At 37.4% G+C, this 14,102-nt stretch overlaps 1 protein-coding gene across 1 annotated transcript in view; it reads right to left on the bottom strand.

Moving 5' to 3' along the window:
* LOC107562339 (mRNA-capping enzyme) overlaps positions 1 to 10,568 on the bottom strand; it is a 51,356-nt gene extending 40,788 nt beyond the window's left edge. Inside the window, exons 1-2 of the mRNA XM_016246975.1 lie at positions 10,521 to 10,568; positions 10,022 to 10,110 (exon numbers count right to left, since the gene is read on the bottom strand). Coding sequence (XP_016102461.1) covers positions 10,022 to 10,076 — 55 coding nt within the window. The 5' untranslated portion in view covers positions 10,077 to 10,110; positions 10,521 to 10,568. The remainder of the gene's footprint in view (positions 1 to 10,021; positions 10,111 to 10,520) is intronic.
* Between the last annotated feature and the right edge of the window lie 3,534 nt (positions 10,569 to 14,102).

The raw sequence follows: 14,102 nt of genomic DNA, 5'->3' as shown, positions 1-14,102 counted from the left end.
CTACTGTCTGCTTTATGTTTTGTTATGTGTGTGTGTGTGTGTGTGTGTGTGTGTGTGTGTGTGTGTGTGTGTGTAGCACTTGTCAAGGCACTGTGTAATGATGGAGAGATTATTTATAAAAATTTAAAAAAGAGCGTCCATCAATTGTAATGCGTGTGTTCAGTCATCAATCTGCTAGAGCTACGTTCAGCCCACTGTCAGTGGTTGTGAACAGCGCAAACTATTGCATACAAAAACACAAAGCTTGAACAAATTGATATGCGCATTTGTTCTGCAGACCCCCAGCTTCCTGCACTGCAGTTTGAAAGACTCAATAATGCTTAAAGAGCTCAGCTACGGCTGCAGGAAAAAGTATGAGATCCCTTAGGATTTCTGCATAAATTGTTCAACAAATTTGATTTCATGTCTTTATTGAACACATAATGAATTCTAAAATATATCAGGACAGTTATCAGGCGAAAGTAAAGTCAACTGAAGTTGAGAAACGCAACAGGACAACAACCCAAACACAGGATTCAATCAGCAGAAGAAAATGCACCTTCTGGAGTCAGAGTCCTGACCTCAACCCGGCTTTGCATGACCTCGAGCGATTCACTCCACAAATCCAAAGAATATTGCTGAAGCAAAGGGTTCTAATAAGAAAGGATGCAAAATTCCTCCTGACCGCTGTAAATGTCTGAGCCGCAATTACAGGACACGTTTGGTGGAAGTTACAGCTGTCAAAAGGACGGTCAACTGTTTATTAAATATAAGGGTTCACATACACTACCATTCAAAAGCTGCTTTTTTTAATGCACACGCAAGGATGCATTAAATCAATTCAAAGTGACAGTAAAGACTGTTCTTCCTATTCATCAAAGGAAAAAAATGTATCATGGTTTCCACAAAATATTGGGCAGCACAACTGTTTTCAACATTGATAATAATCAGAAATGTTTCTTGAGCAGCAGATCAGCATATTAGACTGATTTCTGAAGATCATGTGACACTGAAGACTGGAGGAATGATGCTGAAAATACAGCTGCGCATCACAGAAATACATTACAGTTTAACAGAGAGTCACATAGAAAACAGCTATTTTAAATTGTAATAACATTTCACATTTTTACCGTTTTTATGGTATTTTGTGAACAAATAAATGCAGCCTTGGTGAGCAGAAGAGACTTCATTCAAAAGCATTTAAAAAATCTAACCAACACTAAACTTTTGAACAGTGTGTTCAATAAAGATGTAAAAACAACGTCTGTGTGTTATTTGAGCAGACTGTCTTTGTCTATTGGTGCGACTCACCAATTTATGCAGAAATCCACTGAAAGGGTTTACATCATTTTTTCCTGCAACTGTACGTATCTATTGGTTGACATTAACCAATAGCCAACACAATCAAGGAAAAGTTAGATGAAAAGAAGAGTCATTTCAGAGGTAGTGCGAGTTATTACATTTTGATGAAAAATTATGACAAACAATTCTGTCATTGCAATAACGTGCACTGATGAAATGTTTCCAAAAACATACATCAAATCTGCAAAAATGTCAACAATTCTGTGTTTTTCTGTCAATATGGGGTGCTGTGTGTACATTAATGAGGAAAAAAAATTAACTTAAATGATTTTAGCAAATGGCTGCAATATAACAAAGAGTGAAAAATTTAAGGGGGTCTGAATACTTTCCGTACCCACTGTATTTTCTCTATACATTCCCCCAGGAGTGAAATAGTTTTTCATCTAGATGAAATGAATTCCATACATTTTCTTCATACCCTGATAAAGTGTCTTTATTAGTAAATCATAGCCAACAGGGATCTTTTTTTAATTTTTTTTTCCAAGTGGACATAAGCCAAATGTCAAACGATGGCAAAATGAACAAACTCAACCGAGCGAAAAGTCTGTTAGTTCTTGATCAGCCTGCCTTCACATAAACATCATTATTATACTCACAATGACGGCGACAAAAGTATCAGCAAATGAGCCTTCTTATCAAAGTGTTCTCACATGGATGCAGCCATATTGGTATTTCTGGGATAAAAAACTAAAAATGTAATCCGAGGCAATCACGGCAAATGCCACACACATTCATCAGGGTGATTTCATATCACAGCCCACAGCTGTCCTAGTCGCTAGATAGTGATTTAACAAAAACGTTCATACCGCACTGATGCAAACAGCGATTTCTGAGCCACTCCACAGATGCTCGACTCCATTGATGTCTGAGCTTTTGACGGCCGACTGAGGGCCTTTTTTCGGTTTTGAAGTGTTATTTATACATTGGAAGATCTACTTAAGCACCTCTCAGGGGGTTTGGCTTGCAGCATCATGGTGTGGCATGATAAAACTACCAAACACAACAAAACTGCACTGAAAGGGTTGAGGGAACAGCACTGAGGATTATGGGTTGTGATCTTCCATTAGTTTGGAGGATGGAAACCGTCTGCTGCAGCATTAAAGTCATATTCAGCACCACAGACCCTGCACTGTACAAATATATATCATTTTAAGATTAAAAACAGGCAGTTGTTGTTGCCAGGAATCGTAAAAAAATACTGTGTCAGGTATTACTGGGTGGCATATTGTTGGTGTTTGTATATTTTACAACTTCTAACTGTATATTTCATTTAGTAATACAGTCTACTTAAACTTATCAAACTGTGCATTGTACCTTAAAGGGTTAGTTCACCCAAAAAATAAAAATTAGGCTGTGTTTTTCTCACCCCCGATGCATCCTAGGTGTATATGACTTTCTTCTTTCAGACGAATCCAGTCGGAGTTATATTAAAAATTGTCTTTGATCTTTCAAGCTCTATCGGTGCACTCAGTGGGTGTTGCATTGCTTCAGTCTAAAAGACGCAACTTTCCATAAAAAAAGTGCCTCACACGGCTGCGGGGGGTGAACAAAGGCCTCCTGTAGCGAATCGGTGCATTTTTGTAAGAAAAATATCCATATTCAAAATGTAATAATCACTTTAATGTAGCTTGTGCTAGCAGTTGTACATGGAAACAGCTCCGGGAGATTGACGTAAGATGTTGGCGTTGCGCATGCGCTGGTGAGTTTCGTGAAAACCAACGTTTGTTTACAGGATTAAAAGAAGCAAAGTTTCTTATATTATGGATGGGCGCTTTTTATTTAACTTCTTTTGGACTGATGCACTGCAACACCCGCTGAGTGGCATTAAACAAGATCAAAGACCATTTTTAATATAACTCTGACTGGATTCGTCCGAAAGAAGAAAGTCATATACACCTAGGATGCACCGGGGGGGGGTAGGGGTAGTAAAACGCAGCCTAATTTTCATTTTTGGGTGAACTAACCCTTTAAAATGTACTAATAACCATTATAATGATACATGCGATAGAAAGCCACATGATAATTCATAGTTCATCGTAAGTGGCGTGACCATAAAAAAAAATGGTAAATGCTCTTATATAGACAGCACACAAGAGCAACTAGCAGACAAACACACAAGACACTAAAATAATGCAATAAACATTAACTAAGAAAAATGTAACAAACACCCTTATGCACATTACTCATAACAAAAATATGAAGAACGCTAACTAAACAAAATATAATTCTATATGATGTGTCATGCACAGTTTATACTTCCAAAAACCATAAATATGACAATATTATACTATAAAATTACATACAATGAAATGTTACATCATTTACAATTACCGTATATGGTTAAGTAATTGACAGTAAAACAAATAATTACTGAGGTTTTTTCATGAACTGTGATAGATGTGAAGTTATTCATCATAGAGTTGATATTTGGCTGATATGTGATACAGAGCTTGGCTAGTCATACTGATATTCAAGGTGTTTAGCGCCAACAAATCCACACACACTCACCTCAACTCATCTGAATAATCGATACTTTCTCAAGCATGAGATTACAGCTACTGGAGCATCAATTATTGGTCTTTGTAAAGTGTTCATCATGACAATGTTTCATGAAATAAGATGCTTCTACTGAATTGTTTAAAAAATATATATAAACAACTGTTAACATTACTGTCAGACACATTACAATATCCGGCGCATGGATTAATTCACAAAGAGTGTATAAGTGGGGCAAAAGGCTCTTTGAACAGAAATATCATATTAGTCAATTAGTATTTTTGTCAAATATATTGGCTATCTAATCTCAACCCTAGCAACAGTTGTCCATGGCAACTGTTAAGTGTTGTAAACAGTTTTTTGGCTAATTGAAGCGTACTCTTCACCAGCGTTGCACTTCATTTCACACTCCCACAGCGCTTCACAAGTCATGTGACAATTTTAAATACCTACACCATCCTACAACTGATGAAACCACGCCAAACATAAAATAAAAACAATCATTCAGTTTCCTGAGAATAAACTCCCTGAGATTCATTCAGCACGGACGTAAGATCCTGGGTAGGGCTGTGCAATATATCGAAATTATCGAAATATCGCAAATGTACATATCGCAATATGCATATCGCTACAGCTTGCAATATTTGGGGCCATGAACAAAAGACAAAGCGAAAATCACTCCCTGCTCTTACCGAAATAACTTTTGTAGCTTAAATAAGAATCGGTGCATATTGAATTCAAAGAGTAAATACTAAGCGGTGTTTTATTTTTCCTTTTTATTATTCAGTTCCTAAACTCATGTTAAAATGATTACACTAATGTTAATATGAGATTTTTATGTAATGCTCGAGTAAAACGCATACCGTTCACTTTCAGAAGTTGTTGTAGAGGTGCTATCTTATTAGAATCAGAATGAGCTTTATTCACCGCTTAAGTGTGCGCAAACACAAGGAATTTGTTGTGGTTTTACAGGAACTCTTGGTTCATACGTACATACAAATAACCGTATATATATATGACACAAGATAGTTATAGAAGTTCACAGAACTGACTCAGCAACAGCTGAGGAAAACTGTTTCATCTGAGCATGTGGCACTTTAAGCATTATCGTATCGCATATCGCATTATTTAATGAGTTATCGCATATCGCATTTTTCTTCAATATTGCACAGTATTGTATAAAAACATGGACGTAGTGTCCATGACGTCACCCGTAGGGTACCGAAGAGAGGTTTTTGAAGCTCAAAAAATTGGGCGGAGCCAGCCGTCGCCATCTTGGCAGCGCGTCACTGCGCGTCACTCCCGGATAATCGAAAATGGGCAAAGAGGCGGGAGCAGGTTGCTGAAACCACGCCCACCTAGCTCGACGGTGGTGACAGCAGCGGCAATCCACCAGTCACTCAAGTGGCCACGCCCTTAATTATGCAGAACTTTAAGGCTTAATATAATTTAAACGGATTAGTTATAAAAAAAATGCACCCCCCTCACAGTTGTCATCAAGGGCAAAATTAGCTATATAGACCAAAATCATTTTTTAAACATGTTTTTTTCTGCTGTAAAGTTGGGCATTTTAACATGGGGAGTCTATGGGATTGACTCCCTTTTGCAGCCCGCCTCTAGCGGCCAGTCGATGAACTACAGTTTAAGTCACTTCCGTGTTGGCTTCACCAGAGAGAGCGGGAGGTTGCCGCTTGCACTCAACTCTACAAACACAACTCAACACAACACGCTGCACGTAGATCTTAAAAACCTTTAGATATAAAGCCTTATGCTTACATGCCTGCCATTCGTTTTGCAGACGAAGATAAATGTTATTCATGTGTTCATTTCTTTACAAAACGAAAATTTAAATGTAAAAAAAAAAAAAAGAAGGTGAAATGGAATCCTTCCATGCCGTTTAAAATGTACAATTCTTATTTTAACTGAATATTGAAGTGTTTGTTATAAATCTGTGCACATCATTAAAAAAAATAATAATAATAAAAAAATCAAAAAAACGTTCCAGTGAATTTTCACAGTCGAAATCTGAATAGAAATCCGCACAGCTGTGAATTTTGCCTAATTTCCATTCGCAGATTTTGCATCGGGTTCAAGTTGGTCATGCATATTCAGCACTTTGACCGGTAGAAACCTGCTTGGTTTGACAGCGACTTCCGTTTGAGCTGCGTTTCATATACACACTATCACTATCGACAACAGACCATGTATTTTTTGCAAAGAATGTTGCTGAAATTTTGCTTGTGTAACTGCACATTTACACACTTTAAACCACGACACAACTAATGCCTGATGGACAATAGGGAAGAAAAGACCGAGATGCGCCTCATGAAGCTGGAATCTAGACAAAGCGTAGCAATTTAGAAGAAGCCCATATATAAGATATTGTTTTATATTTCTTGGTCACGCCATAAATCTAATAATTGCATTTGTGTTTTTCATTGTTTTGATGACTATTTCATTGTTTTGATTCCACTATTTGGAAAACGAAATTAAAAATAACATTCACATTTGGCAAGTGTCCAATGAAAGTAAAACTGGGTTTCGTGTGAAAATAAACTACCAGTGCTGCGATCAACTGTCTACTAATGACACATCTGTTGTGTCTAACGGCGTTTATATCTGTGAGGCATTTACCTTCAGAAACTGAATTTAGGATCCCAAAAGTGAGCTGTTTTTTTTCCCATGTGGTGAAAATAAAACTAAAATAATAATGATGAGGAAGAAATGGCAATGTGTTTTAGGCGTTTATGACAGATGCAGAAACAGAGACTCACTACCATATGATGTTTGTCGTAAATATGTAAGGAAAAATAGATCTACACTACTGCTCAAAAGTTTAGGGTCTGTAAGATTTTCTAATGTTTTTTAAAGAAGTCTCTTCTGTTCACCAAGGCTGCATTTATTTGATCAAAAATGCTGTTAAATATTGTGAGATATTATTACAACTTAAAAGAACAATTTTCTATGTGAATATATGTTAAATTGTAATGTATTTCTGTGCTCAAAGCTGTATTTGCAGCAGTCTTCAGTGTCACTTGATCTTCAGAAATCAGTCTAATATGCTGATTTATTATCAGCAATGTAGAAAACATATTTTTGTGTAAACCATGTTTTACAGGATTCTCTGCTGAAGAGAATGTTCAAAAGAACAACATTTATTTGAAATAGAATTTTCTTATAACATTATAAATGTCACTTTTGATCAGTTTAATGTATCCTTGCTGGATAAAGTTATTAATAAAAAAAAAACATTGTGATAGTCTGTTCTCTAAATAGTTAAGGCCTGTTTTATTTGTCTGCCAAGTGAAAATCTTTCGTTTTATTACTTAAAGTAACAGCATACTTTCCCTCATCAAGTAATGACAGTGCCTGCAAACACTAATTCATTTCTTTTAATCAATTTAGTCAAATGTCTAGACAATCTAAAATGCATCCCATTCTCTAACTTTATCTAAGCTCTATTTAGTGTAAAGGAGAGTATGACAGTGGTGTAGTGTGCTTGCAGACTGTCACGCCGCAGTGTAGCTAATTTCCCTGATTAATCATCAGAGCGGACCAATAACAGCAATTCCTCTCAGTGCCCTGAGCTCCAGCTCTCTCTGTGTGTCTTGCTTTTCCAAACGTCCCTGCTGCTCATGTTCCCTGCAGTGTCAATCACGCTGTTGCCGTGGTGATAACAATGACATTCATATACTTCATCTCATTTAGCAGGCTCTATTTGGTGCCGTACAGTAGTGCATTAACGTGACTCGAGAGCGCCTCCAACAGGTCAAACTCACACTCGCTGTGCAGGGCCGGAACAACATGTGTATCAGATGTTCACTATCGCAAAATAGAATAGAATTAAAGATTTTTTTTAAGTAAACCACATAAACACATTTCATTACACCAAATACGCAAAATAATGTTTTTTTTAGCAACATCATACGACCTCTTTAAATACTTTTATTCCGCAAGGACACATTCAATTGATCAAAGGTGACAGTAAAGACATGTTACAATAGATTTCAATTTCAAATAAATGCAGTTCTTTTGAACTTTCTGTTCAACAAAATGAACAAAAAAAAAATGTATCAGTTTCCAGAAAACAGCACAACTGTTTTGAACAGCATATTAGAATGATTTCTGAAGATCATGTGACACTGAAGACTGGCATAACGATGCTGGAAATACAGCTTTGATCTCAGGAATACATTTTAACATATTCACATAGAAAACAGTTATTTCATATTGTAATAATATTTCACAATATTACTGTTTTACTGTATTTTCAACCAATTAAATGCAGCCTCGGTGAGCAGAATGAGATGTCAAAAACACTAAACATCTAACCGACCCCAAACGTTTGAACAGTAAGTGTATTTCAATGCCGTGATATAAAGCATCAGAGTAATTTCATTTAATTTACGCAACAAAGTTGGTGACTTCCACTTGTTATTGGCAGTCACTTTGATTTGAGTCAAATACGAACGTCTGCAGATGTCATACTCATTATTTGCTGCAAATAACAAAATTATAAGAATTATTCACAGAGTTCACTGCTGCGTGTCAATGACTCAATAAAGTCTGTCACTTAGCTCCCATGATGCCTCATTTATCAGGACATGATGAGTGATTGTCACCGCTCAGTACATCAGGACTGGGATGGTTTAGTTCATATTTAATATTACATTGCATGTAATATAATTTACTTTCATTCTCTTTCATCCACTCTTATCTTGATTGAATATATCCAAAATGCATATCAGACCTAATTAAAACTGTATTCACTTGACTTGGTAAGAAGATACTCATGAAAAGAGGTTTTATTTATATGTGACCCTGCAGCACAAAAGCAGTGTTAAGTCGCTGGGGTATATTTGTAGCAATAGCCAACAATACATCGTATGGGTCACAATTATAGATTTTTCTTTTATGCCAAAAATCATTAGGATATTAAGTAAAGATCATGTTCCATGAAGATATTTGGTAAATTTCTTACCGTAAATATATCAAAACTTAATTTTTGATTAGTAATATGCATTGCTAAGAACTTAATTTGGACAACTTTAAAGATGATTTTCTCAATATTTAGATTTTTTTGCACCCTCAGATTCCAGATTTTCAAATAGTTGCATCTCAGCCAAATATTGTCCTATCCTAACAAACCATGTATCAACGGAAAGCTTATTTATTCATGATGTATAAATCTCAATTAAAAAAAAATTGACCCTTATGACTGGTTTTGTGCTCCAGGGTCACATATGTTGATGATTTTAATCTATTCACAATAACTAAGAAGCAAATCTACTTCTATTTTTTGTGTGGTAAGAAAATCAGCCGATCCCCATCAACCTATGGGAAGACGACACCTATCTAAATATTCATATATAAGGTCCCGCAGTATTATCAGCAGTTTTGCATTGCTCAATAGCTAATTACCCTCCTCCATCCCCAACTCCTCCTCTGTCAGTCAGGTTCAGCCTTCTGATTCTCCTTTGAATCAGACTAATTCTAAAATGTGTACGTAACATTACTGAACTTTAACGATATCTGCAATACATTTATGTTGGTTCTGTTCTGTTTACCCTGCGGGGGGTTATCGCTGCTCTCCCTGATCTCATCCATGCTAGGCTGCATGGATGCGCAGGGAGTTCTTGCCCAGAACAGAACCATACCGCCAATCCAAACTGTATGCTAATTGTCAATCATCTTTGACGATAGTGGTCCTGACAGAAATTTTTTTTTTCGGTTTGTTTTTTTTGTATTTTAATTTGTATTGTAATGCACTTTAAATATGGAATATATTCCAGCTGGCTGTAGTCGTGTTGCTTTTCACTTTAAGTAGCTCTAAAATCTAATTTGCATGTGAACACATTCAAACCTGCCGTGTCGTGTTTACGCTCGACACACTGAGAATCACAGAGGTGTTTGGTGTCAAACCATTCCTCACAATATATGGGCATGCACAACTATATTTGAGGGGAATGTTTCCAGTGAACAACACTTAAAGCTGCAGTCTGATCCTTGTGGAATACAGCACACAAGACATATGGATGACGTTTACGGTGCTTTCAGCCAGAGAAACGATGTGCTGCCTCAGGCCTGGACAGGACCCGGCGTAATTGTTGGAATCAGGGTTTAAGGGTGCTACACAACAACAAAATCAAGCAGAACTGTCAGAAGTGAAGCAGGCTGGTCTTACCGATGAGCTCTGTGGGCGTCTTCTCTATGAAGTGCTCGCACAGCCTGATGAACATCTCTGTGGCCTCTGCTGTGGGGCATTCACCGTGACTGAACGAGACACAAACACACTGATATCAAGACGACAGGCCAAAGCTAGCACGTCACACCAACGACGCCCATTAGCAATGACATCACAAGAGGCGAAACCACCATTTTATACATTTGGATTTGTATTTTAACCAAAAATATACATATTTTCACAACATTTTCAAAATGATTCCTTAATCCACCCCATGTCTAATCTTAACAACTACCTTACTAACTATTAATAAACAGCAAATTAAGAGTTTGTTGAGAACTGGTCCCAAAACTAAAGTGTGACCAACAGTGCTTATAAATGGCTGTTGAGGTAGTATTCTCAATTGAAACGAGTCGAGGCTTGGACCCAGAAACAGCGGTGGATTACATTTCGAACGCAAAAAACACAACACAGCATTTCGATTCTATCGCTCACATACCCTTTGCAGGAAAGTTTGACATATTTGATTCCTTCTTTTTCTATCTCTGCTCGAAACGCCGGCCAAACGTTCACGCAAAGAAAGAAGGCGTAACTTTTATTCTCGCTGTAGTATTGTTGCTGCGCACGCCCCCACATATCTACCTCACTATGTGGAAATATTTGCATAATGAGGCCCAAATGTTCAAATCTCCCAAAACACAGTATTAATGTATAGATGAGAAGTAAAACAAAATAAAAAGATATATTATTTGTATGATTAAAATTTTTTATTTTTTTACAATTACTCTTTCAATTTTGGGGTCAAATTGACACACACATGTAGCACATTCAGTGTACTTTATTAATGTAACTGATTACATTTGCTTACTTTTTGATTACTTTTCTAACTTTCTAATGTTTTCAACTGTTACTCATTTTCAAACATACACCAGGCAGGGTTAACCTTACAAAAGTACTCAACAGTCAACACGGATTCCTGTCCAACTTTCGAGATTATAATATTTGAATTGTAAAGGAGACATTGGATGCAAAATTCACGCTTACATGGTGTTTGCATAAATATATCTTAGCAGTGTGTGGACACAACCACCCTATAAACTAATTAATTATTTATTAGATACTATGCATAAATTATATAGATTAGTAAATGTGATGCAGCTGTTGTACCAGTACAACAACAACAAAAATTGTTAATTGTTTATTAGTTATTTTGTTTCCTTCAATGCACTGTTAATTCATTTACCCAATGATAAAAATCCATTCACTAAAAATTACCAAGCCGTTTTGATTTTCTGAGCAGTATGGTGTCATATTGCTCAGGCCCCTCCCACAACCGCTGAAGTACTGTCCCATATTAGCATATGTGGTTTTGTGATGTAGAAGAACATAGGAGTGTTCATTTTTTCCCGACATCAGAGCCACCGAGGACGCAGTGCACTAGTGTTGTTTTTGATGGTAATGCACCACCGAATACACCTAAATTCATTTATGTCTGCGCAAGTAATTTCACTCCAGACTGCTTTCTGAATGAGGGACGATTTAAGGCATGTTTTGTTAAAAAGTTCAAACTCAAGGATAGATCTGTACCCATTGTTTGTGATCCAGCTGCACTTCCAGAAGTAGTAAGTGTCACACTTGATACTTTTTTTATAATTACTTGCAAATCGCCTTTGCTCTTCCACGAAAGAGAGGGGCGGGGTGAGCAGAGCTCATTAGCATTTAAAGGGACATGCCCCGAAACCAGCCGCTGTAAACAGAGCAAGGTAAAAAAGGGTGTTGTGAGGAATTTTAACCAAAGTATGTTGCAGACCTTCATGAAAACCCTAAAGAATCATACCAACTTGTGGAAGACGGGCATCCGATGTCCCCTTTGAAGCACAGCCACCACAAAATCACTTACTTCGAGATCATTCTGAGGTTAAATGCATATTTAAAATCACAACAAGCAATATTTGATTAGCTATGATACTGTTTTTGAAATCAAATCGTTGTAAATCATATGACTGGAAACACTGTCTGGAATCTAACAATGCCTTGGAGAAAGCAGTTCATTTAGAGCAGTCACTGCAATTTATGAAAGAACTCGATTAAATCTGTATGCGGGAGTGTGTGTGAAAAAAATCAGATGTAACCCCCTTTCTAACTTTCATAAGTAACTGTAATTTAATTACACTTTTTTTTTTCTCAGTAACTGTAACTGATTACAATTACTTTTATTTTGTAATTAACTTACGTACTTCCGTTACATGTAACTAGTTACTTCCCAACACTGAGCGCATTTTATTTTAACATAATATTTTACTCTGAACTTAGAGGCAAAAACGAGTCGTTAAATGTACTATAAATCTCAGGGAATACACCCTTTTCAATAGTTTTGAGGTGTTCCGCTGACGAACCCTAGTAGTACTAAAGGTGAAGTCTAATCTCATGAATATTAATTACGGCACGGGTCGACTCTTCTCATTAATATTCCTAAACTAAGCCTTCGTCATAGTACGATTCGTTAGCTCCGTCTGCCTCTCAGCAAATCAGCAGGCCGAACGTAACATTACGCGATTAATATTCATGAGCTCAGCCCGCGCGTACTTGTGTTGTCCTGCGTACAGCGAGCTAATCTGGCTAGCCACTCCGTTTGAAACCAGTCACAACAAACACGTTTAGAGAGGCCCTTGTATCTACTTTGATGTCGTACATGGTCCTAATTAAAAACACACGTAATGAAGTTATCATTGGTTTATTTTGACGCGGTGCAATGGTAGCGCTATAAATCAGTGCTATGAACAAGCACAGGCTAATGGTTAGCTATGCCTTCGTTAGACTGAAAGCACTGGTTTAATCTGGGTTTACTGAAGCTGCATTTACATCGCTCTGTGCTTGAGTACACTTGTGCTTTCTATATTAGCCTACCCCTAAGAAGCTACCTTAAACCATTGTATGCTGGAGCGTGAGTGTGGGTTAGCAGAGCAGCTGTGCTGAGAAGTATCTGATAGACGCTCACCAGCCACGGGCTGTCCTCTTCTGGGACAGTTCTTCCATCGCGGAGGCGCTCCGGTTTGAGACATGCTCCGCTGATGTCGGAGACGGGCGCCGCTCCAGAGCTCAAGCCTGTGTGTCGAGGGCTGGAGGGTCTTCGGTGATCGGCTGCCTGGGCCCTTCACACAAACCCCAGCGCTGTTAGCGGCTCACAGCTTTATCAACAGCTTCGCGCAGTACAGAGGCTCTTCCTCGGTCAGCAGTCATGAGATGAGCTCCATGAGGAGGCCGCTTCTCAAACGCGGCTCAGAAGTAAACAATAATTCTCCACGTTATCCCGCAGTTCTGTGCGTTACCCACTGAAACCGACAGCAGTGACCACAGGCGACCAGGAGGGGGTGCTACACATCCAGACAGACAGACAGACAGGGGTCGCAAGTTCTCAATAGAGTTCAATGGAATTTACCACCATGGTTAGCTTACGATGCTTTTGGGAAACGCACCCCTAGATAGATAGATAGATAGATAGATAGATAGATAGATAGACATCCAGATAGATAGATAGAGATCCAGATAGATAGATAGATAGATATCCAGATAGATATACATACATATAGATAGATAGATAGATAGATAGATAGATAGACATCCAGATAGATAGATAGATAGATATAGATAGACATATAGATAGATATCCAGATAGATAGATAGATATCCAGATAGATAGATAGATAGATAGATAGATAGATAGATAGATAGGCATCCAGATAGATATCCAGATAGATAGACGTATAGATAGATAGATAGATAGACATCCAGATAGATATCCAGATAGATAGATAGACATCCAGATAGATAGATAGATAGATAGATAGACATCCAGATAGATAGATAGACATCCAGATAGATAGATAGATAGATAGATAGACATCCAGATAGATAGATAGATAGATAGATAGATGGATAGATAGATAGATAGATAATTATATAGACATCCAGATAGATAGATAGATAGACATATAGATAGATAGATAGATATCCAGATAGATAGATAGACATACAGATAGATAGATAGATAGATAGATAGATAGATAGATAGATAGATAGA

The sequence above is a fragment of the Sinocyclocheilus grahami genome, unplaced genomic scaffold (assembly GCF_001515645.1).
Source record: "Sinocyclocheilus grahami isolate Dianchi unplaced genomic scaffold, SAMN03320097.WGS_v1.1 scaffold819.1, whole genome shotgun sequence".
Classification (NCBI taxonomy): domain Eukaryota; kingdom Metazoa; phylum Chordata; class Actinopteri; order Cypriniformes; family Cyprinidae; genus Sinocyclocheilus; species Sinocyclocheilus grahami.
The sequence above is the reverse complement of the archived record's forward strand: the minus strand, read 5'-3'. Positions and strand labels throughout refer to the sequence as shown.